The sequence below is a fragment of the Colossoma macropomum genome, unplaced genomic scaffold (assembly GCF_904425465.1).
Source record: "Colossoma macropomum unplaced genomic scaffold, Colossoma_macropomum, whole genome shotgun sequence".
In the NCBI taxonomy this organism is placed as follows: domain Eukaryota; kingdom Metazoa; phylum Chordata; class Actinopteri; order Characiformes; family Serrasalmidae; genus Colossoma; species Colossoma macropomum.
In genome coordinates, this window is record NW_023494794.1 from 1,195,038 (window position 1) to 1,221,214 (window position 26,177).

Consider the following 26,177-nt stretch of genomic DNA (forward strand, 5'->3'; position numbering starts at 1 on the left):
AGTTTTATTCTGAGGGCGTGTAACTTCGCTCAATATCAATAGCAAAAATTGGGCCAGAGCCGCCAAAGGGACCGTTATTCTGAAAACAAGGCATTTCTATAACGCTCCGGTGTATCGCTCCTTGCTGCGGTTAGCATCCTGCGCCCCACTCCCCCCTTTCAGCTCCAGCTCAGCATCCATGTTTTTCGCATCCGAGAGTGTGTGTGTGAGTGAATGAGTGTGTGTGCAGGGAGTGGCAGCGACTGAGAGGCTGAAACGGCATGCCGGTAGACCCCCTCGGAGCTCTTCTCAAAGGAAAGCACGAAGTTTTCTCGCCGGCGACTCGTTAAGGATTTAAGAGAAGTCGGACTTTGTAAGGTAACGGCGGCGTTTTTCTTTTTTCCAGCCGTCATTTGCGGCGTCTGACAGGGCCAGAGTTGAACACGTAGCGCCGGAGCCAATAGCCAAAACAATAGAGCAAGCTTACGGGGCTCAAAACGATCACCCCCGAAAGACTTCAGAGCCCACCGAGAAACACGTCATTCGAATTTAACGGTTTTATTTTGAAATTCGTCTTTCATTAATGAAAACAGCGGTCGGTTGGGTGTTTAAACGGTAGCTAACGTTAGTTGACAGCATGCTCAATCTGGCGACCTGTTTCGATAAAAAGAGCCCTTTCTCTACCTGAGTTACCACAAAAACATTACACAGCGCAGGTGGGGATCCTAATATGTGCCTTTTTATTCATAACACAACCGACATTAACATTTGACGACACATAGGAGGTTAAAACTGAGCCTTCTTATTGTTATACCTTCATCCATTTAGCAGCTGTTTAGCTTATTGTTCGTTTTTTACAGAAAAAAACCGTCGCATATTCAGAAATACTGCACAGCTTAGACACTAAACCTTCTACAAAACATGATATATGAGGCTTCGTTCAGACTGCTTTCTAAAGCTAGCTTTCTCAGGCCATTCAGATAAACCACACACTCAAATTATGCTAATGGTTGTATTTTTCAGTCTTTTTTATCTTCCCGTCTTCCAGGCTCTGTCAAACTATTCCTGAAGTATGGAATAAATAAATGTCCTGTGTTACTGTGATTTAAAGCTGGAGTAGTTAGTGTAGCCACTGAGGTCAACAGCAAGATGCTAACTTAACAAAATAGCAAACAGTGTGGGCCGGAAACTTCAGCACATGTACAGTGAACTGAAATTATTCATCAATAATCTACTTATTACACTCTATCACTTTTCTTGGACCATCTTAAAGGTACACGGTGTAGTGTTAGAGCTGCAGGCTTGGGCCTGTTGCGAAGTGAGATGTTAAAAATGTGAAGGCAGGCGGGGCCTAAATGTGGCCCTCACATAAATGTGGCCCCTTAGACCTTTGAATATCAAGAGATGGTAGCTAGTTGCCCTAAAACATGAAATAAGGCACTTTTTGCTTTTGTCTGCGATATTGGAATCATCTCGGAATCTGCTGATAAAAAAGCAAACTGATATTTGATGCTGTGTTTATTGTGCTCCATAAGGGCAGAGCATTTAGGTGATACTGGCCAGCTGCGCTAAAATATTTTCATTTTACTGTGTTTGTAACCCTCTAACAAATGAATGGTATTTTCTCTCATCCTAATCCAGGTGAGTCTAGTCCCAGTTTCTATATAAAATATCGGATATAGTCGTTGGCCCAGAATTCCCATACTGGTGCATCTGTAGTCTATATTATGAATACATTATGATACTACAGTGACAGTAACAACAGTAATACAACAGTAATACAACAGTTGCTCTAAGTTCTAGAGGCATCTAGAAGAGTTTACCTGGACCAGGTCTGAGCCAGATTTTGATTTGTGAATTGTCTGACTGTTTCTGTTAATTTGTTGTTGTATTAATGATCTTGATCTTGCTTTGAGGAACCAGAATCTTCTAAGTAACTCCTAAATCCCTTGAACCCTAGGCTTATAATTCAGTTATTAATCTGTGAACTCGTTATCCAGTACATTGAATTATTTGGTAACTACTAAAATATGAATTTTGTGGTTATGAGAATGTGAAACTGAAGTGTGGACCTGTGTATGGGCCCCTAGAGTTTAAAGGTTGTGCCATCTATGTATGAGAAATGAGACTTTATCATTCTAAGGCTTTATATAGTATGATAACTGAGTTTGCTCACGGAGCGTTAACATACCTTTTATTGCATTAATAATATTTGAGAGCAGCTGATGTTGGTTATTCCTGATTGAACCTTCATTGTGTTGGTACACATTTCGGGTCAGATTAAGTCATGCAGCTCAAAGAAGTCATTAAGCCTCAGGCCAGATCTCATGCATCCACCACTCTCCTCAGTCCCACAGGTGAAATGGAGTGGGAGACCCACTGTCTCAATCTCTAGTGCCTCGTGGAATATCCCCCCTTTCCAACGGACATCATGAACATGCTAAAGTCGAGTGGCCTGAAGATCCCTGGCAGGGGTCCAAAACACTCAAGCCCAGTGGGACGAACCGCCGCTGGGCCGTCTTCCTGCCCCACGGCCCCGAAAGACAGTAAGTCAGCTTTCTATTCCATCCCTCGCTCTACTCTTAGATCTCCAGGAAGTAATGATATTGTTCCAGTACTATCAGCCATGATTCAGCTAATTCAGCAGTGAACGAGGATAGAGCAGCACAGATCAGCATAGTTTAAAAGACAGGCAGGACATGTTTGGTGTCTGATATTTGTTTCTTTAGTGTAGCACTGGCGCCGTAAGGCTAATGGAGGTTTATACCCCACAAATCAGCATTGTACAGACTGCATGCCTAAATCATCACACTCTTGACTCAAACCACATTGACTTGTCTCAGATAGATTTACTTATGTGATTTCTAGCATTGTAGGACATACTCTTTTCTATAAAAACGGACAAAAGTACAGACAGAATTCAGGCCTCAGGATGACTGTTGGTACTGTTTTTAGCTGTGCAACTTAAGCTATGAATTATATTTACCCGACTCTCCGCTGTAGCGTTTCACATTCTGAGCAGAGCCTCTGACTCATAGCCTAGCCGTAAATTAACTTCATCCCACAAAAGCCCAAACTGCAGCCCCCACACATTCCCAATACGCTGAGTGTCAAATTCTGGGGACACGTAGCTTTTCAAAATGTTTTTAATCACTATCATTTTTTTTTCATTGGTTTGCGGTAATTGTTAGTATTAAAATGCAGGGAGGCACCAAAATCTCAGAAGTTGCAAGTTTTTATTTTGTAAGTTTATTACATCTGCTTCGGCCACATAGTTGTATATGCTGTATGCTATATGCTAGTATATAATAGTAGATGTTATGAGCATGATTCAGATAAAATACATGCCATCCAATCACATTGCACATCCATACTGCGCCTTTATTTATGCCGAACATAAATAACAGGGTTCATGTCCCTTATATGTATAGGTCAGCAATAGCTGTGGAGAAAGCTAGCAAAATGGACAAGTTTCTGGTAAGATGTGGTCCTTGTTTGTTAAGGTCACTGTGGCAGTTACTATTTACAAAAAAGGCCTTAGACTGAAAAGGTTTGATAACTGCTTGTACAACACATACAAATATTACAAATATTTGTCATATTGGTGTATAAAATTTAAATACAGGTGGTATGTAGTAGTCATATTTCATGCATTTCTTGCATGTGTAAAGCCCACTTTAACAACGTATCTCATAAAAAAAATCTATATAAAAGTGGCCTTTATTTGAGTTTTGGAACGAAACCCTTTTAATATTTGTGATAATATTTGCGACCGTGCTACTTTATAGTGTAAATAGTGCCCACACATTTTATCCCCTTGTTGTGATGTCAGCACTCATCGGCTCTCAGACCTTTCAGCTATTTAAACTGTGTCAAAACAGTTTAAATATGTAATCAGAAAACATCAGATAATTTGGAAAATATCAAGAAGGTAAGATTGGCAGAGGTTAATTAACAGGTCTCAACTCAGATAGCGGATGGAGTCTTGACCTCAGGAAAGCAGAGGTGTGTTATGTAAGCCACGGTGAGCTAAGCTCGTCTGATGTTACCCTGCATCCAGTGAGCAGCAACTGCAAGGAACAGCCTTGTTATTTGCATTAGTCTGTATGTCACCCGGAGGGACGTCAGGGTTCAACTGGACTGTGGAATGCTTTGAGCGGGAAACAGCAGAAACACAGGAAGAGAAGTCTTGCTGAGTGAAAATCAAGCAGCACAGCTGTATCTCCAGCTATTTGTCCTGTTCTGTAAAGAAAGGCCATATTGTTGAGTCCTTGCAGGACTTCTTATGCCATGTAGTTGTCCTAATTGTCTTTGATAAGTGTGAAAAAGCTTCTTAGTAGTAAAAAAATCTGTGGTTTCGAGTGGCCTTTGGCAGTTTCACTCCCAGTCTGTCACTCTCCACCATTATGAAGCTGAATCTGTTAGAAAGAAAATGTGAAGTATTAATCATAGCCCAGAGAGACAGTGGCCAGTGTATGCTTAAAAAATGTTGATTTTCAGGTGTTTGTGCTGGATAAAAGTGTTGGGTAACTTCTTTTTCTAGTAACTCAACATAGAAAATGTCTAGCTGAATGTTTGCTAAATTGCAAAAACAGGCAGTTTTGAATTCATTGCTTTTGTGTTGTCACGAAACCAACACTTGTACATAAATTTACCTATTCAGCCTACAGCAGTTTAGCCCCACCAGTTTACACTGAAGTTATGAAGAGTGTCATGGCCCAGACTGTTTTCTGAATGAGGCATAATGTAGCAATTAATCAGAACAAAGTCAGTTACATATTTTAGTTATAGTCTGGCACAGTAACTAGAATTTTTGGAAAACGTTGGAAAAAGGTAATGTAAAAATGAATTAAGATTATTGTACATAAATCCACTCAAATGTCATAAGTGAAAGAAGGTCCAGCTCGAAGTTTAGGTCTCAAATGCAAACAATCAGCAATCAGCATTATACTGTTGAAGATGAAGATGACAAAAAGAGATAACTCATTTACGTCCACCAGTTTTTTTAAATACTATTTTAGCATGCTCGCAATCATCAGATTTTTCCCTGTTTGGGGAAGGGGTCCAAAGCACAACCAACGTTACAAATGGTCTTCCGCACATTGTCTGCAATTAGACATTTCCACCAGAGAGGTCTCCACATCCCCAAAACCTATGTAGTGTAGCTTTAAGAAAAATGCAGGATATGGATTCTGTAAAATATGTAAAATATGTAAAAGTCTGACTGGTTGATTGCATTGCAAAAATCATGAATAAAAATGAATACAGAACAAGATTCAAAACACAGGACCAATATTTTCTTATGCTTTAAATGGAGGCCTGGGTAAACAGATTCAGGCCATGAATAATGGATGCTCTCGTAGATGGCCTTCATATTTTTCAGCTGCACCTCAATGACCACTGAGATTTGGTTAGTCAGTCAGAATATTTGAAACAAAGATTTATAAATACAGCTGTGCACAGTCTCCTGGCTCTGTCATACTGGGTCTTCAAAGCCTCTTGACATTAGATATCAAATGTTACCTTTCGTATTTAGTGTTGTGCCAAAGTACTGCCTTGTTCAAAATAACATACTACTAGCTAGTAAAGCAGAATTGTGAGCTAACATTCATTCTTCAGGGTTTCAGGCATACCGTATGATTTAATTCTGTCTGAGATGTATTAGATGCACTAAACTGATTCCATGAAACCACTTCAGATACACTATATGGCCAAAAGTATGTGGACACCTATACATTGCACCCATATGAGCATGTTGGACATCCCATTCCAAAACCATGGGTATGAATATGGAGTTAGCCTCCCCTTTGCAGCTATAACAGCCTTCACTTTTCTGGGAAGGCTTTCCACAACATTTTGGAGTGTGCTGAATCAGTCAAAAGAGCATTTGTGAGGTCAGAAATTGATGTTGGACAAGAATGCCTGGCTCACAGTCGATGTTCCAGTTTATCTAAAAGGTGTTCAGTGGGGTTGAGATCAGTGCTGACTACTGGAGTTTCTCCACACCAAATGTGTCAAACCACGTCTTTATGGACCTCACTTTGTGCACATTAGCACAGTCATGCTGGAACAGGAAAGGGCCTTCCCCAAACTGTTGCCAAAAAGTTGAAAGCATATAACTGTCTGAAATGCCTTTGTAGCCTTCACTTAAACTAAGGGCCGAGTCCAAACCCTGAAAAACAACCCCAGACCATTATTCCTCCTCAACCAAATTTTGCTGTTGGCTTTATGCATTCCAGTAGGTAGCGTTTTCACTTCCATTTCACAATAATACCACTAGTTGACCGGGGCAGATCTACCAGGACAGAAACTTCACAAACTGACTTGTAGCAAAATCATTGAGCTCTTCAGGATGACCCATTCTACTGCAAATGTTTGTCTATGGAGATTGCAAGGCCATGTGCTTGATTTAACTCCTTGTTAGCAATAGGTCTGGCCGAAACATTGCAACTCAATAATTAGGAGGGGTGTCCACAAATTTTTGATTGTGTACTTTTCTTAGGACAGTGCCTTAAAAGAAAAGAGATGCGTTTGCTTGTTTGCAGGTTGTTTAGATCGAATGCAGATCCAATTGTTTATCTTTATTTTAAGATCATCACTGCCAGTTCCTTTAACATCACCTTTACTTCAGCTGTATAATCATAACTTTGAATGGCAGAGGCCACATACAGCTGCTGGTAACCCATCATCAACCTTTTTGATCTCTTGTTGGGCTTCCGAGTGTACTCTGATTACTGGAACTGTTTTCCCCTTGCAAGAGGTAACGTTTATTTTCTGCATGCTTACTTGGGGGGACATTTGGCCTATGTTAGCATACATGGCACTACCTACAGGCTTGTTGTATGTTGGACAATGTAGACAGGTGCACCATTGCCCCACCTTGTATATTCTTGTTATGAGATCACATCTGGCTGCACAGGACTACAGTAGACCAAGCTGACACTGGTCCGTTCCAGTATATACATATTGTTTATGTGAGAAATTTGCCAGTTGAAAATGAGAGCCCTAAATGTACAAAACTAAGAATACAAGCTTGTTACAATTTGGTGAATATCAGAATTTACAAACTTTTAAAGACCACATTGTTCGTCCGTTAGTCCTGTGCTTGTATAAACAGCTCTCTTTTTCATAGTGTTTTTGCGAAGTCTTGCTCATGTCAAACCTGTGATTTTTAACCTGTGGTTTTCTGGTCTTCCTTGTTTCCTGTGTTTTGAAGTAACTTCTGGTTTTAATCTTAGACTAACCTGTGTGTTTGAGCTGTCGCTCCTGGAAAAACTTAAATTAGCTGCCACCACAAATACATCCATCTTGAGCTCAATTACAGAGGGAAACCGATTATGTCCAGCTTTACAGACATCACTGACATAAATATATGAATCAGATATAGCCTGATGAGCAGTAATGAACACTAAACTGCTTGCAAACTTTAGTGCCATACACATGCATTTTCAGGACAAAAATGTCCTGACTAAGTGTAGGAAAGCTAGAAAAAAATAGGGCTAACCTAGATGACTATCATAGTGGTCCTGACTTTGTAAAGTACTTCTTACAAAAGCTATACTTTAAATGTTTAATTTTTGAAAGGGCCTTTTTGTGACGAACACATCAACTGCCCACTCTCAACTGCATAACTTCCATATTAGTTTTAGTAGTTAATGAATAATAAGTAAAAACCAAAATTACTCCTTTTTGGTTAGTGAGGTTAAGATTAGGGTTAGACTTATTATCATTACTTATATATATATAATACATACAGGACATGTTCTATATACGTACTTATATGTGTATAATAAATACAGGATGACCCCCTGCCTTGACAAGGTAAAAAAAAAAAAGTAAATGTGTATGTTTGGGGGGAGGGGACTTGGAGAGGCTGAGTTGGGGTCATTGTGTCAGCCTGTGTTGCTGAATGGTGGGATTCAGCTGGTGGGAGGAGGCGAGCAGGCACAATAGGGTTCTTCTCTTCCTCTTGCCTCTTTCTCTCTCTATCTCTCTCTTGTGTGTGTATCCTCCCCAATCCACCGTTACCCTGGCAACTTGACCACTTGGGCAAGCAATGCGACAGGCCTTCAGCTCCTTCCCCATTGCTGGCCCGCGACTTCCTGAGCTCATTCCAGTGGCCCCCAGCCAGCGATAGACTGGCCGATATAGGTCACCCATGAACCCCAACGTCTATGGATGCACTCAAACTTATCTGAACGCACTTGAAAGAAATATATCGTAGGGAAAAAAGGTTCTATTGTTATTGTTAGGGATGCACAATGAAATCGGAACAGGTATCTGCAGATATTTGCTTAAAAAATATATCGCCATGAGATGTTTAGTTTTCACCGATATTTCATGACATATTTATTGTATTTGCTGAAGAGCAGAATGTTTAGCTGAAAAATGTGATTTTACTCTCTTTATAATCTTAATATATAAATAATGATATGTAAATAAATTTTATGTTTCTCTGTAATGCTAATCCAGGGTAGAAGAAGTCCCAATTTCTACACTTCATACATGTTTACGTGTCAGCTTGGGCATCAGCAGATACGTACATAAAACATAATTATGGCAGCGTCCCATAATTCTCATATTGGTGCATTCCTAGTAGTTGTTGTTATTGTTTTCTTTTGTAGCTACTGTTGTGAGGTTGGACAAGCTTTTTAGCATGTTTGCAAAAATCTCATTCAGTCTGCGCATCTTTAAGTTACATTATTATTATTATTATATGGAGATTTGAAAAGGCACAGTCCAAGGAAACAAGCAGTAAAAATTATATATACAGTGTGTCATTCAGTGCACAGGGTCTCCTTTTTATCTTGTGGGCATATTTTAATGATGGCCACTTAGAAAGAGGCAGAGTAAGAAAGAGAGGAAGGAGTGGTGCAAACCTCTCCGTTCAGTTCCTTGCTATTTGGCAAAGAGTCAGCATTTGATTCGTCCTGCAGCTCAAGTGACATTTGCTGTATAAGCAATTGTTTTCTCCCACAAAGCCACTGGCTGAGGCTCTCCCACCGTAGGAGTCATGTTTCGATGACATCTGCTGCTTTAGTACTCCTTCACTACCTGCTATTCTGGCTGTGTCCTTTTCTCCTATCCATTCTCTCTGGTCGCTCTGGGTTGCACATCTGCCGCACCGCACTGTAAACTGTTGACCTCAATAACAGTATGAATGCGGTCCAAAGCTCGCAGCATGACCCGTCTGTCGGCTACTAGGGAAAAGCGGTCAGGCTAATGCAGTTAGCACCCTGCCACTTAGTATTCAACACTTATAATTATTAAGAGTACATCCTGTCAATTTTTGATATTTGATTATCAGTAAATGTTAATGAAAGGGTATTTGATTAACTGTAGGGAAGAAAAAAGTCTAAGTTGCCTCCAGTTGGTGGTGTGAATGTTTGTTTTACAGAAATCTTGAAATATTGAATGTGCAGCCATATCCTACATGAAAAGATGTAATAAAAACAAAATCAGTTTGCTGTGGAGACCTATAAAAAGGATTAAGAAGGTTGTAAGGGGGGTGATATGGTAAGTGTCATCATGATACTTGAAAACATTCACAATGCATGATATGTTTCACGATTTTTAGTTTTTCTGAGGTTTGCAGACAAGATGTTACAGACAAAATGCACCAGCAAAACAGTAGTGATACATTTGTTGTTTAGTCTCTCTATAATTGGTCTAAATACATCTTTATGATACATGCAGTTGGTCACTCTTCTATAAATACTAATGATGCCCATGATATACTCAGAAAAGTGAGCTATGATGTTGTTTATCCCAGTAACACAAACATTTCATCATATTGCCCACCTCTAGACGGTAGACCTACTCTTTAGATTGTAGCCTACATTGCTGATTACTTATTTACTATTTACTTGCTGTGTTTTTTTCCCTGACAGATGCATATTTAATAGTGATTTCGGTATTCGAATTCTGGCACCTGAAACCGATTATTCGATTATTTCTGCACACCTGTAATCATGACTCTTGATTTATTTAAGTGGGCCTGGATAAAGAAACCAGTATATTTGTTTATATTCGACTCCATAAACTACTGAGTCTGTCAGGGAAGGAACATATGGGAGCAATTGGGACACAAAAGCAGTTATTATTCCCCTCCCCCTTGACCAAGGCACATCCTGGCACCAACACTGCAACACACATACACGCATCTCCGAGGCCCAGCAGACCACATGCTAATTGGTCCATGTTGCTCTCATATCATGGCTGCATCCGTCGGTATGGAGTCAGCCATAGTACACAGCTGCACGTGTCAAAGGCTGCAGTGCGGAGGCACTGAAGTTGATAATCTGTGTGTTACGGCAAAATCCCACTGACCCAGATTCTGGGAAATTAGGATATTGCTCAGCCTGGCATAAAGGCTGCTATGATATCGTATTAATGGTACAAGCTAACACTTTGATGCAGTGCAGTGAATGAGGTGTGTGAGAAATGGGTTTGGCAGAGGTTTCTGTGAGCATACAGGAAAAAGGGGGGTAAAAGATTTTGGATTTTGTTAGTGTGGCTACCACCACAATTGTTGCTTTGTCGATCGTGTGCTACCTAGAATTGTCTTACATTGGACATCAGCGATATTTGTAGCAAAGAACGTTATGTTACTTCACTAAGTAGAATTATAGACTATCTTAGTGTCAGTAAGGTATGTTGTTGGTATTGTGCTGGTTTCTTATACATTGTCTACGCTGGACTGATGTTAGGTCGTGTTTACGAGGACATTTTGGCAGCTGCCAACAGTGCGCCTCTTGCCACCGAGAAGCCTTGAGAACAATAAGCTGATGGACAGCAGACACCAGCTCACGGACATCTTAAGAAATTACACTCCATTGTTTGTTAAAAAGGTTGACCAGTTTTTTTCTCTGCTTGAAAATAAAAGTTTGCAAATCTAAGTGTAAAAAGGTTGCATCCACTTATTTTTAAGTCTTAGTAGACTATCCAAAACCAAAAACCAGTAACATACAGTGGGGTCCAAACATCTGAGACCTGGTAATAAACAGCAGAGCATTTCAAAATTTTGCAAAATTTAAACAAAGAAAAGTTATGGGAAATAAGATGAAGAATATATGTTCACAATTCTGCACCACGTGTAGGTCTCTATTCAAACATAAGCAAATTTGTGATGTTGATAATGTTGAGGCCTTTGTGTGAAAAGGTGTGTGATTTTTTTTATTCTTATTCCTCCTATTAAAACTATTGAAACTCATGTTCAGACGACTCCAGATTTGATCTACTGATCAGAGGCTTTTGCACAAGCTTGTGGAGTTAATGCCAGCCTGAGTGCACACTGTTATGAAAGCAAAAGAGGGTTATATGAAACACTAAGAAATTCTGAAATGCATGTAAATATTTCAAAGATTATACTTTTTACTCAAACTATTTGCTAAAAATGGAATGAAAATTAAATAAGAAAAGAATGGAAAAAGGGAAAATCCAATAATCCTTTCATTACTTTATTTAAGAAATAGCACAACAAACAACAGTAAACATTTTTTACTACTTATGCTTGATTACAGTTGTGAATGGATAATTCTATTGCAGTCAGTAGAAATAGCTTAAAAACAGCTGCTTTGTAATAAAATCTTAATGAACAAACTGTAAAGCTTACAGCTGCCTGGCCTGTTTAGGTGAGACACAGTCAGTACAGTATATCTTCAGTACATCTTTACCCATCAGTTTCATATTAGCACGATTAGATGCTTCCACACAACGGTCTGCAGGTTTATGACACAGTAAATCTTTGCCCACATGCTTGCTCTGCAGCAGTCATATTCACAGCTGAAGTCGCACAGTCAGCAGGTGCAGGTAGTGCATGCACACAAAACATGTGCACCAGGACAGCAACAGATAATACATGTTTTAAATGCATCTTGCATATTTAAAATCGCTCTGTTAGAGACTTATAAGTCTTATTAAGTCAGTAACTGTAATGTAAGCACAAGAATTTAAACTGTGATGTGCTACATTACTTCATTACAGGAAACAGTAATCACATTCGCAGTGCGTTGCTTCGTACCACATTACTCCCTCACCAAAATCAGATTTCTTGCAGTCTGAATGGCTAGAAGCCACATGAAATCAGACATTTTCCATTTGGATTCAAGCCACATATGTGTGTGATACGTGAATCAGTTTGACCGGTCAGATCAGATTTCATGTGTTTTTTTCATCGTCCAGGCCACAGCATGATGTCAGAATGTACAAGAAAGTCAGTGATAAATATTTGCATATTACAGCTTAAACATGGAGAGTAGAAGCTTTAGGTTGCATATTTCTTGTTAAGTTTATAGTGACTGCTTCATTAAAAGATTTGAACTTAAAGCCTGTATCTGTACATTACTGGGACAGCCTATAGATTGTTGGCACTCTGATGACCAGGCCAACCTACACTAATGTCATGTTCTGTTCAGGATGTAGTTAATAAAAAGTGAAATGATGTTGGGAAATATAATGTGATAATTGTATTAACTTGATATCGTCTTTAGGTTTGCCCTTACCTAGTTAGCATATGCATGCGTTGTTACTATGCTTCTCAAGGTGTATATGTGTGCAAAAGCCACTACAGTTTGACCATACAAATCAAGATTTGGTCACTTATAATTTGAAATCTAAACAGTCAGTCTAAAAAGTCATATATGAGAAACAAATCTAATTTGCCCTGCAGTGTGAATTAATCCTTATACTGTCTCAATATGAATTCATTTACAGATGTCCAGCACAAGCAGACCACCCCAACCCCGAGCAGCAACGCCTCGGACAAGTCCAGTTCTAAAGCATCGGAGGTGGGAGACGAGGTGGTGGGTGACTTCGTGGTCGGCGAGCGCGTGTGGGTGAACGGCGTGAAGCCCGGATGCATAGCCTACCTGGGGGAGACACAGTTTGCTCCAGGCCAGTGGGCCGGAGTGGTCCTCAATGAGCCAGTGGGCAAGAATGACGGCTCAGTGGGTGGCGTGCGCTACTTTGAGTGCCAGCCGCTGCAGGGCATCTTCACCCGACCCTCCAAGCTCACCCGCCAGCCTGTGGGCGACGGAACTGACGGCCAGTCGGGTGACTCCGCCACCACTCAGAACTCCCAGACTCAGGCAGGTGGTGCTGGGACGGGGGCAACTGGCCAGCGTGTGGTGATGCCTCTGCGAGAGGGCATGCTCAACAGTGCAGTGAAGACTGGAAACGAATCCGGCTCCAACATGTCAGACAGCGGCTCAGTCAAGAAAGGAGGAGAGAAGGACCTGAGAGTGGGTGACCGTGTCCTGGTGAGTTAAGATGTGTTTTATTAGTTGTGATTTAACAGCTTCAAATCCAGTGTTAAAGTGATGCTTTAATCAAAAATCAAATTTACACACATTTTTCCTTACCCTAGATGTAGCCACTCAGTCAAGATGTGTACGGCGTCCAAAGGTTCATTAACTTCATTAGTTTTCAAACTGCAAGGCTAATGTAGCTAACAAGTAAAGGGAGCTTACTCTGCAAAAATTTGTATTGTACAGTCTGCATGGCTAAATCATCACACAGTTGCCCCAAACTGCATCAAATGTAATCTGAAATAGAGGTTTCTGTTAACAAATGACATGCTGTTGTCTGTAAAAATGGACAGCGTAGCTAAACAAACACATGAACTTTATGTATTACTTTATTCACAGTAACAGTGTTATAACAAACAGTCTTGTGCTTCTTTTATGGCAAATTAAGCAGCTGTTTAAAAATAAAAGATTACCATTTAATTTAGCCTATGTGAAAAAAGAATAATGTTAGTAGTAAGATAAATATTACTAAACATGTGCTACTCACCAGCTGCAAGAAGTTTCATGCTCTGCACATTGTGACAACAATGAGCCTTTTGGGACAAGTTGAAGCCGGTGGATTGAAAAAATGGTTGAAGTTCACTTGTTCTTGTCTTTGTTCCTGTCAAAGCCACTCTTTTCTGAGGATGTCAGGCTCAGAAACTGCACATGGTTGGTCGATTATACATATTCCTGTTTTAAACAGTCGATGAATCCCCAGATCTAAATGAATTGTTCTGTTCTGCTGTTTGATTGGGGTTCTTGGTGTGGAGGTGTTCAAACTAGGATTGTTTTGCAGCAAATTTAACATTAAATTCTAAACACAAAAGTGAACTCATGAACTCAAACGTGTGGGCAGTTTACCTTCAAACTAGGTTACCATTGAACTAACATTTGGCTGGTGCCACTGTCTCTGGCCTTAAGATTATAGCACTGTACCTATCTGTCCATCTCTTGGCTGACTTCATACAGTACTTGCCATCGATCGCCTTAGGTCCATCTAGATGGAAAGTTCCATGTGTCAGCTTGCCTGTGTTAGGTAATAGACAGCATGCAATAGCTGTCTGCTGGACCGTGTTCTCTTGATTGGCTTTGGGTCAAATTGCCTTCCATTTAGCACAGCACTGGCTAAAAGCTTTCTAAGCAGTCAATAGCGTTAATCAAATGGGATTACTGAGGGGCCCCCACCAATGATCAGCCATTGATCTGCAGCTCTAGCTGCCAGACTGTGTGTTTTGTCTGACTGACACCGGTTTCGTTTCTTTTTTCTATCAATAAGAGCATCACACATACACTCGCACACCAGTCAGCACCAACTCACTGTCTGTCAGGATAGAGTTACACAATAGGATCCCTGGCTGGAAATGTCTAACTACACAGTGTATATTGGAGACCAGTTTAGGGGGTTTAATGCTGTCGGAAGCGCTGTGATTGCTAATGATCAATATCGGGATTATCAGTGTTTCACATTAGTCATGAGCATTTTGAGTCATTTTGTGGTCGAGTTCCCTAAAGCCACAGACACCAGACTTTTGCATCACTAATTTCTTCGCCAGGGTGGAAAAAATCAGGTGATTGGTGTGATGTGACTGGAAGGAGTGAACAAATTTTTCTTGCAACTGAGAGGAACAAGTGACATTATGCTGACTGTGGAGCGGCTTCATTTTTTTTTTTTCATAAAAACAACCAGCCCTTATATTTTCTTTTGGTTTATGCTTACAAGGTTTGCAGATCTGCAGGGTTAAAGTTCACATAGATAAATTTGACACAGAGCAAAATTAACCACTAGTGGAAGCGTTTGTGTTCCTTCGTCTTTTTCTGTACAAGTGTATTGGCTTTTTTGCCAGGCTGATTACATTTCAGCTTGGTTGTGACGTGAAAAAAAAATGTAAAGTCTAATATGAAATATATACGGTTCATTCACAGCACCTGGGCTTGCTTTGCTTTGTTATATGGCAATTTAGACAGCTGCTACTTTAACCCGTATGTGCTGTTTGGGTTTGTGGGCCCCATTTTCAATGTTTACCAAAAGAAAAGTGATGCGATTTATTATTATTTCAACCCCAGTTTCCTTGGCCTTTGATCATTTTCTGTGAAGAACATACAAAATAACGTGTTTTTCAATGACTTCACACTGAACCCCCCTACACATTTATATTACACATGTGGTGTTCAGGTGAACCCACGGGGAATAAAAGTGTGGAGGTGCTGTGTCCCTTCACTCTGTTCTCCTCCTACATGGCCTGCTGTTTGTGTGTGTGTGTCTCTGTGTGTATGTGTTTGTGTGTATGTGTGCGTGTGTGTCAGGGCAGACAACATGGACAGGCTGCTTACTGGCTACAGCTGCTAAAGGAGAACACTATGCTGACCACTTGTGATACTTTAAATATCTGGTATTTTTATATAAGCTGTTTTAGCTGTGTTGATTTGAAAAACCAATAATGTGGTGGGTCCACCAGACCACTGAGTAACAACAACATCAACACCATGCAAGAGTTAAATGGAAACCAGCCTACACTAAAAATATTATAACTTTTGTTCATCTAGCTAAATGCTAGTTAGTCACCAGTAGTATTTAATTGTCTGCTCTAAACACTGTGACAACAATTAACCTATTGGTGTTAGATAAAGGTGAAGGATTGTAAAATGTTTGAGAAGTTAACAGCATTTTGTGTTATGCAGGAGTTTTGTTTTAAGCTGGCACGGTATTTGGTGAGTGCTGAGTAGGGGTGAGAAAAAGAATAGATTCTTAGATACACCACGATTCTCTCTTGAAAGATATTGGATGGTTTCACAGAATTATTACCCCTGTAAAATTAAATTACATTCAGCGAAAGACATTATGAAGTTCTTCCAGTATGGAAGAGAAAAGAAAATGCAGGCTCTTGTACATACCCTCGTAAGAACACAGCTTTTTAACAACCATCACAGGAGATTGCTAACCAGCTAACAGGCTAGTCCAGCAATATTCAGGCTGTAAGTAGAAATGTTAAGTAAATGTGAAAATGAAATGTTTAACCGTGAAACTGCAGCATACAGAGAAGGCGCTGGTGGTTTCGCAGTGGACTGTGACATACTGTCTGAGCATTTTCTGTACAGCTTAAGTGTCAGGTGAGTTTTTATGAAAATATAATACTTCATGGTTTACTACATGACTATAATGACAGAGAACACACTCTTTTTAGAGGTAAAGCTCATGGACATAGCTTTGGAATACACTTGTTTACTCGAGCAGAGCCTATGTAGCAGACTGATGGTTCTTCAGCAAGGGGTGCCATTAGCACACAAGTTGCTTTTACTCATCATTTAAAAAATGAGAGTAGAAAAAGTACCAAAAATATTGGGTTACAGTGCTATAGTATTTAATACTGCTTTTAAAAAAGCCTTGTTAATGACAAATACAGACGAAAACAACAAGGTAGGCTACAGAAATAATAAATGGAAAGGCATGGAGAATCGTTTTACAATTGCATTTTGGCAGCCTAAATCAAAATGTAATTGGATTGTGAGGTGCCTAGAGATTGGCAACCCTAGTGCTGAGCAAAGTCTGCTACTTTGTTTCAAACAGGTCTATTTTTTTTAATTAATTTTTTTAAACTAAAAGAATCATCAGTTGGCCTTATGTTACACAAAAAAATGTTACATAATGTAGGGTAGAACTACTTTATTTGTCATCAGGTATGCCGTACAGCAATGTACTGAATCCTATATAATTAAGTACATACAATATAATGCATCCATTTCCCGTCCTCTTTGTTTTCAGTGTTTGATGATGAAAGGACAAACAACTTTTGTGTCTAGTTAAATATCTTTTCATGCATTTATTTGCAAATATACCCACTTACTTTGTTTCATTCATGGCTAATGTGTTCTGTTATATAACTTCGTGCCAGAAGTTCTTTTTGGTCTATGAAAGTCCCCTCACTGTAGTATATTAATACACATGAGGCATGTCAACGTGCCGAGCATGACTGCATTGTCCTTTTGTGTTTTCATTCTCTTGTTACTAGGAGTTCAGGTGGTATTGGATTGTGATTGAAATTAAATACACCACAGAGGGGAAAGCCCATTCATTCACATTCTTCGTTTAGTGTTGTGTACAGATCTGTGCTTTGCCGCAGGCTGATTCATCTCTCTGTCGGCCCAGTTCATGACTAATTGCCTCATTTCACTCCTGGCATCTCAGTAATACATAGTGTTGAATGATTAGGGTGTTGACATCTGATAAGGGTGTTACTCATTATTAATGGACACACTGTTATGTAATGTAAGGTGTATGTAATATACCCATGTAATATACCCTTTAAGTACAGTACCAAACAGTCAAAAGTTTGGACACCTATTTATAGAGGGATTTTCAGTTTCTGATATTTTTTTTACTGCTGTCCACTTTAGAATAATAGTGAAGACATCAAAATGGTGAAATAACACACGTAATTATGCAGTGACCAAAAGAGTAATAAATCAAACTATCATATTTTAGATTAGGTAAGATACAATATTTGCCCACTGAAAACTACTTGTTGGGAAGCTTTTAAAAATCTTTCAGAATTTAGGATTCGATGGCATTAAATTGATGCTTAGGCATCAACTGCACACAAAATTAAACACATTTCGAGCATTTAAGCATAATCCTTTAAATCAAGATTGTGAAAAACATACATTCAATCAGGTGAGTCCATTTGTCAAGGACTGTACATTGCAGAAAGTAGAGTAAATAATATGATCGGAGAAACTAAAATTGATTTCTGTCATGTGACCCACATGCATGTTAGCTGAGATATACTGCTTGTAATTTTTTTTTTGTTTTACTTGTTTTGATGGCTGTTTGATGGCTGTATTCCAGCCCACACTGCAGTCGAATTACATTAGAAGGATTCTTTCCATGCTGTATTCCCTGTTGTTTGCCCCCCTAGAGCCGTGTTGTATTACCATGACTGCGTTATAGCACATGAAGGACTCCTCAATGTCATGTAACTCAGCAGAGTCTGCACCCGGACAGCTTGCTTCTCCCTTTATCTGCTTTTTTAACTCCAGTCTCTCGAGGGGGTCTGCTTCCTTCAGAATAGCAAAGCGATGATTTGTCAATGCCATACAAATGTTGAGAGCTTGGGGTGTTCCTCTAGAGATCATCATTAGGGTGTTGCACTCTACTTTGCGTGGGTAGCAGTCTCAGAAAGAGGTCTCTATTGATTCATATGTGGGAAAGTATAGTTTAAGTTACACGTGTGTGTGCTGTATTAAACTTTTTAAGTAGATTGGGGTTCTAGAGGGCAACTGTTGTAACTTTCTTGTTGTTTTTGTTCCCCAGAAGCTCTAAGATAAAAAGAGAAACAAGTTCTATCTCCGTTCTTTTTTTTAAAGCAGTATTTGGGTGAAAAAACAAATGTACACTATTTTTTCCTTATCTAAGATGTAGTCATGTTTACATTAATCAAACCAGGGAAATCTTTTAGCCACTGGTCGTTCAAGGAGTCACTTTATATGTCTAATAAGGAGGAAGTTTGAGCTAAAAATGCTGCCCCTTCAGATGAGCTAATACCAACACTAACACTGTTCCAGCTAACACTGGAGCTAGTCAGTGAGGAAAACACGAGTTCTTTTATCAAACTTGTGAAACAATACCAATCATGGCAGGTGTCTTTACTCAGAATATTTTTTAATCAAAAATATGAGTACTATACAGTCCTGTTTAATTTGTTTTATTAAGCAGGCATCATCTTAACATTGTTATATGATGTAATTTATAAATAGAAATCATACTAAATCAGTATTAGCCAACACAGTAAGCCAGATGTAGTTTTGCTTACCTTGGAGCCAACATAAATCTGCCTGTTAATGGTTTTGACATTGAGCTGCGAGTTTGGTCTTTCACACAGTTAAATCTCAGCTTCAGAAATGAAATAAAAACCTTGCATATCTGAATTCCAGGCTCTTTAGTAACAAATTTTTACCATCTCTCAGCCTAATAATTCTGACTAATTCATTTACTGCCTCTGCTGTTCTCACTGCAGGTTTGTTCTAAGGAGTTTTGTCAAAATTTCGTCTTCACTTAATGGAAAATGTAGTGTTTAGACTCAATGATTGTCTCAGTTAGCATTGTAGAACTGCATGTCTACATGCCTAAAACACTGGCCTCAAAACAGCCTGAATTTTGCTCCTTTTGTCCATTTTTAAAGACAAAAATGTCTTACAGTGTCAGAAACCATATAAACAAGTATAAACAAGCAATGATCAAGGCATGCAGTTTTTACATTGTTAATTAGTGAGCTAAAAGCCCCTGTTAGTTGGCCTTGTAGCTTGAATGCAAGACGAAAGAAGCAAACTTCAGGCACCAAACGTGTGTTTGCTGATCATCTACATATGAGATAGGGGGAAATTGTCTAAATTATGTTTTTTGAAGAGCTATTCCTTTAAGAGTGTAGGAGGAAGGACTGGTCAGTGCTCCCTGTGAGAAATATTTGGTGCAGACGTGTGCATTTTTAGGCTGGATGTGGACCGAGGTTCTATGCACATTTAATCCCTGTATTTTACAAGGTGCAGTAAAAGCAGTCATATGTTTTATCCGTTGCCACAAACTTAGTTACGTTTTATTTTAAAGATACATTACTACCAGTAGGGGACTTTTAAACCTAAAAAAGTCTGCAGGGTTGGCTTCTGGTTCCTAGCCTCTGCTTTAATGTGGAATGTTCTGCTCAGACACTTCAGACAGGCAGTCTGAGAAGCGGGAAGGTGGATTAAGGCACCGTCAAGCTGCGGCTTATGCAGATCATCTGCCTGATCTCAACACTGCAGTACATTGAGCATCCATGCAGAGGCTGAGTTCTGTGTGTGTGTGTGTGTGTGTGTGTGTGTTTGTTTTTGTACATTTTCAAGAGAACAGTGTTGTGAAATCTAGAGAAAATACAGCTAAATGGTCCTGACTTTTAGGGTGTTTTCCTACCTGCCTTGTTTGGTGAGAATTAATCGAACTTTTTCCTTCGTTCGGATCATTTTGATAGATGCGAACACTTCACCCCTACTCAGGTGCGTACCAAACAACAGAACAGTCGTCCACCAAAAATGAAGGTGTAGTTCCACTTCCAAGTGAACCCTGGTTCTTTTCACAGCTAATGGGAGCACATTTTTACGATAGTGTGCACCAAACCAGAGAATTTAACATCAGAACATGTTTTTCCTCTTGCTCTAGCAGCTTGTCAGTGCTGTACTGTCTGCATAATTTGCCTGTATTAACAATTGACTGTTTAGAAATGCTCATGTCCTCCTTGAAGCTGCTACTAACAATGGCAGATGAGCAATAAAAGAATATCAAAGTATTTGAGTTGATATATATATATATATGCAGTGGTGTCTAAAAGTCTGAGACCACCAGTGAAAATGCTTCTATTTTGCAGTCTTTTGAATACAACATTTTTCATTACAAACTGTATTATCAGCATACCAGTTTGATTGAATAATAGAATCTTTGAAATATTTATATAAATTTCAGAATTTCTCACTATTTGGTATGTTCCCCTATTTGCTTTAATGCACTCAAGCTGGCACAGACTCAATTTTGTGCAGAAGCTTCTGATGAGAAGATCAAGCTCATCTGTTGCACAGTTTGTGTTGGTCATCCTTCATCAGTTGTCACAGGACGCTGTCCACAGGACGCTGTTGGCTGGATATTTGTGGTTGGTGGACTGTTCTCAGTCCAGCGGTGACACTGAGGTGTTTAAAAACTCCAGCAGCACTGCTGTGTCTGATGCACTCAGACTCATAGTACCTGCTCTGTGAGGGTCCATGGGGGTCCTGACCACTGAAGAACAGGGTAAAAGAGGGATAACAAAGTATGCAGATGGACTAACAACAGTAACAGATGGACTACAGTCTGTAATTGTAGAACTATAAAGTTCACCTACATAGTAAAATGAGCTAATAAAATGGACAATGAGGGTAGAAACAAGGAGGTGGTCATACATATATATATATATATGAATATTAATTTGAAAATGTAATATATATTATAATATATAAAAGATATATTATGAATTTATAATGTATAATATAATATATAAATTCCATATATAGCATAATATATATGCACATATAGGTACTTACATATTGCTGTTGTCGGAAGAAAGCCTTGTATCACCAAAATGATAACTTTACAGGAGAGGGAAAAAAACACACTTTGCTTTTAATGTAGGTCAATGGAACCAAACTTTTTTCAAAGTCATTTTGGGCCATTATTTTAGTCCATTCATTGTGAAATTTACATACAATGTAAAGGACAACAGGCATTTTCACATTATGTCAAAAATTAAAAAACAACAAAAATGGAGATATGAGGTTTTCTTCCAACAACAGCGATATATTTATACATATTTGACAAATTGTATGACGCTGTTTCCTGGCAAAAACAAACTTGTGTGTGTGATGTTCGTGTGTGTATGAGTGAGAGAGTAACACTGAGTCATTTCTGTGCTCTCAGTTTGGTTTTTTTGGATCAAAGATGTACTTCTACATTAAGAAGACAAAAGCATGCTGCTTCTCCCACATTTTTGGGTCACGCAGTTTTGCCAGATGTTGTGTTAAATTAGTTTTTTTCCTTTAGTGAGTCACTCTCGCTTTGATTTTGGGGCTGACTTAGCAGTTCCTGCATGATAATCACCAGTTAAGATGGAATGTTACAATAAACACTGACAGAGGACATAGGATGGTAGGAAGAGGAGTGAAGGAATGGACTTATCTGTACTGAATGGTGTCTAAACTGCCACGTCGGATATGCACATGGGCCACACACACAGACTGTGTGTTCAGGATCTGATGTGTCAGTCTGGATTTTTTCTTTACTGGTCTTCTGTCGTTGCTTACAGACAGAGTGTTCTTGCGAAAGAGTATAAAGATTCTTATGATTCTTATGATAAAGTTCCAGCGATACCAACACCTAAACCTAGATCTATACATAGGGGTATGAAATATGACCATGTTATCTCAGTGAGTCCTGAATTTCAATTTCAATTTTCATTTCAGTGCATCATGATAAATGTTTTTTTATCATATTTTGTTATGTTTTTCTAAACATATGGTGGGTATCATCAGCACTTTTAGAACAACTGAACGTACACTATATGTCCAGAAGTGTCCAGACACTCCTTCTAATTAGTGAATTCAATTACTTTAAGGTGCACTCATTGCTGCCACAGGCATTCATCTGTGCACACACAGCTGGTACAATCTCAATAGAAAAGCATTACCAGTAACTCTGGAGCAGCCACACAAACCTAAGGTCACCATGTCCAATGCCAGTCATCACTTAGAGGGGTATAAAGCCCCTCAGCATTGGGCTGTGGAGCAGAACTGTTTTCTCTGGAGTGATGAAGCTCCATTCAATATGTTTGGGATGGGTAGGAGTGGAGTTTGTGGTCCAGAGCTAATCATCCAACTTCAGTACCTAACCCTACTAATGCGCTGATGACTGAATGCAATCAAATCCTTACAGCAGTGCGCCAACATTTAGTGTAAAGCCTTCCCAGAAGAGTAGAGGCTGTTACAGCAGCAAAGGGGGTGTAAACTCCCTATTAGTATCTTATCTAAAAAAAAAGGAATATTTTGATACATACCATGTATAGCAAAAATGCCTTTAAGTATCGTGATGTTCGATTTTTGCCATATCACCCACCCTTATCTGTACCTAAGGTGGAAAAAGGCTTTATTTCTGACATTCTCTCAGACTTTGTTACAGTACTGCCACATGTGGAATGAAGCTGTCTCATCTGCTTCCTGTCTCATAGAAAAATGAGGAGTCACACAAACTCACATCTGCAGAACTCTAATCCTTTTTCCGCTGCTTTTCAGGCTTAGGAGTCACAGAAGAAAAGATATGCTCATATATCTTAGAGATATATATATATATATATGTTTCTTTAGTGTTCAGAGCGCTTCTCCATCACATACTGTTTGAAGGTTAGCGGCAAGATTCGCACAAAAGCTCCTCTGTCTGAGCCGTTGGCTGGGGGATATAGCACTGCACGCTGTGGAACAGTGGCCCGAGTCGTGCTCAGTGCAAAACGCACAAAATGCCTTTGTTTCCTGGGCAAGGCCATGGCACTGATTCACTTTTAAAAAGTAACACATTATCTACTGGCATGCTTGCATTTGTGGGATAAATGAGGTTAGATTTAGCGTAATGCTTCTAAGATGTAGAGAAGCAGCCAAAAGTAAGATGATTTCCTGCCTTTTGATGCTTGCTTTGACACTGGAATCAGCAGCAACAAGTGAAAAAAAGCATCTCAATACAAAGCATCAAAGTATTAATGAGGAAAAGTGCCTCAAGTGTGTTTACTAAGTCCTGTGTTAAAACTGACATGCTATATACAGTATTGTGCTAGTGTCAGAGGCCACTCCTTGATCTATTCAATTTCCAGTCAAAACAGCCATTAAGCTTTTCATTTTTCAATTTCCTCCATCACAGAGTATATCAAATCTATCAGTGTTTAACTCTTTACTTGTGTGCACCTTCTGACACTTTAACTCTTCCATCCTAATCTTAAAACCAGCAAATTACGGCTGTGTCCTCCCAGCAAAAGCTGTTCTCAAAGGAGTCACTGATGTTATGTTCCCCTTTAAACTAACATTCACACAAACAGCTGCCCAAACTCACCTCAGCTGCTTTTAGATTTCTTTCTTATCTGCATCTAAAATAACTAAAGAACATATTTCTTCGGAGATTTCATTTAAGACAGTTCACTTACATAAGGAAGGAGAAAGTTAAAGGAAAATAAGTGAAAAACTGCTTCCAAAGCTGTAGTTCAAAACATTATTAAGATACAAAGAAATTGGGACTCCTGTCTTATGAACTGATTTGTAATTGGGATTATTTGGACTGTGAGAAGCAGAAAATGCAACCAACTTATAGGACTGAACTTTAGAGGTTTGGAAAAATATCCTTGCTATTTTTCTTTAAAAATTGAATGCAAGACTCCTGTCTAGTAAAACTGCATTAAAGGCAAAGAGTAGACACATGAATTACAGAAAAAAATAGTATTATATATAGTTGTTTTCTGTTAAATATAAGTTTTTTGTTTTTTTTTCCGTGATGCTGTGAAATGAATAACTTCTACTTAATGTCCACTTTGGAAAAGAAAAAAGGGTGGTGTCTGAGCTTTACATAGCAGTGTATATATGGTCATTTGTTCCTTTGTCACTATGTATAGTTTACAGCTTGGCCTGTTCAGCTTTGTTTTATGTTTACCTACAGTATTGTGAACGAGTGAGGAATATTTTTTGTTCTCTTTTAAAAAAGGAAGTAGACTTTATACGTGGAGTAAACCACACTTGTTCTAGGCTGTGTTCTCGGTGGGAGTTCACCAGGATTTGCTACATAGTCATTAACTCTGTGATAGCTGTGTATGCAGTGGTTATGTAATTGCCTTAGAGAGCAACAGATAATATAGACTTTTTCTCTTTGATCTCGTGCTTCACTTGATAAGGGCCTCTGTGCTTTAAAGAAGGGTTTGCAAAACTTGTACATACATGTGCTTCATTTTCTATGAGGTCTTTTATAAGTACTTTATAGTTGGGTGCTGTTTGACATACATTTATTTTTATATGTAAAAGTAGTCATAATGTCAGTGTCAGAGACCCCATTAAACAAGGGTATTTAAGGTTACTTAACAAATTGACACTGAGGTAAATGTGTGATGCTTTAGACATGCAGTTTGTATAATGCTAATTGGTGAGCTATAAGCTTCCATTACCTATTAGCTACATTAGCCTCATAGATCAAGTGCAAAACTAGAGAGGTAAATGTGAGATACCCAGCATGTCTTGGCTGATTTTTTTTGTTTTAGCTGTCCATGAAAAAAGGTCAGTGACAGTTCTCCATGTCTTCTAGCTCTTCTGATTCCAGAAAGGGAAGGAAAAAGGGGAGAGAGAGATTAGCCTGCTAGATTTAAGAGATGTTACTCTGCCAGTTTTAAACAGCCATTTTCTCACTATGCCTCAGTCATTATTATTGGGCCTCATTCACCAACCGTTTCTTCTTAAAACCCATTTACACAGTTTTCACAGATTCTGAAACTCACCTATGTTTTCTTATGTGGGATTTGTTCTTAGGTAAGAACGGAATGTAAACACACTCAAGAGCACAAAAGTGTGAACAGTTCTGTGGTTTAAGAACACGTCATGAATCTGACGTAGACTTTTTCTTAAGACCTTTCTCAGAAACACATTTAAGAACAAACTTAGGAAGATATTAGTGAATGAGGCCCGTTATTATTATGATCTCTCTCTCTCTTACTTACACACTTAGTTCACACAATATTCTGAGGTAAATAAGGTAACTTTAATAAAAGGTTATTGCTAATGTTCAGTAAAGCTTATTAAATTGAAGACAGTTGCTAGCGAGTCCTGTTTCTTAAATCCCTATATATATAATATTAATGTACATTTACAATATACTGTGTGAGCAAGCTGTGGGGTTTCATGCTTACTTTTCCAGTTAATGTAGCTGGCTTCTCAGTCAAATTGGGGAGCTCACGACAGCTAATGCAAAAAATCCCTTGTTAGTAGTCGTAGCCCATACAGTCCAATTCATCCCTCCAAGTGGAAGTATATTTTCATCCCCGCTTAGACTTGTGTGTGCCAGCGTTAGCCCTCAATTTGACTCGTTTCACAGTACTTGGTCAGGTAGCTGCTGCCGCTGAAGTGAAACCTCTGGTGAAGATGTAAAGTTATTCATTGGTTATAACCACTGCGCACACGCTTGGTAGGCTACGTTGTTGGGAAACCTGCGTTTTTGTTTTGTAAAATAGCTTAATTTGTTTGCATATGCAGTTTAACTGCACAGAAAAGAATGAAAGGTGATAGTGCAATGCTTGTGTTTATTGAATTCGCAAGTAAGCTTAAACACGGCTGGCTACCAAAGAG

General features: G+C 39.1%; 1 protein-coding gene across 3 annotated transcripts in view; it reads left to right on the forward strand.

Moving 5' to 3' along the window:
• The first annotated feature begins 108 nt into the window (after positions 1 to 108).
• The window catches only part of clip2 (CAP-GLY domain containing linker protein 2), a 49,857-nt gene continuing 23,788 nt past the window's right edge, over positions 109 to 26,177 (forward strand). For all 3 annotated transcript variants that reach the window (XM_036579848.1, XM_036579849.1, XM_036579850.1), the window contains exons 1-3: positions 109 to 357; positions 2,329 to 2,525; positions 12,694 to 13,238. In XM_036579848.1, coding sequence (XP_036435741.1) covers positions 2,411 to 2,525; positions 12,694 to 13,238 — 660 coding nt within the window. In that variant the 5' untranslated portion in view covers positions 109 to 357; positions 2,329 to 2,410. The remainder of the gene's footprint in view (positions 358 to 2,328; positions 2,526 to 12,693; positions 13,239 to 26,177) is intronic.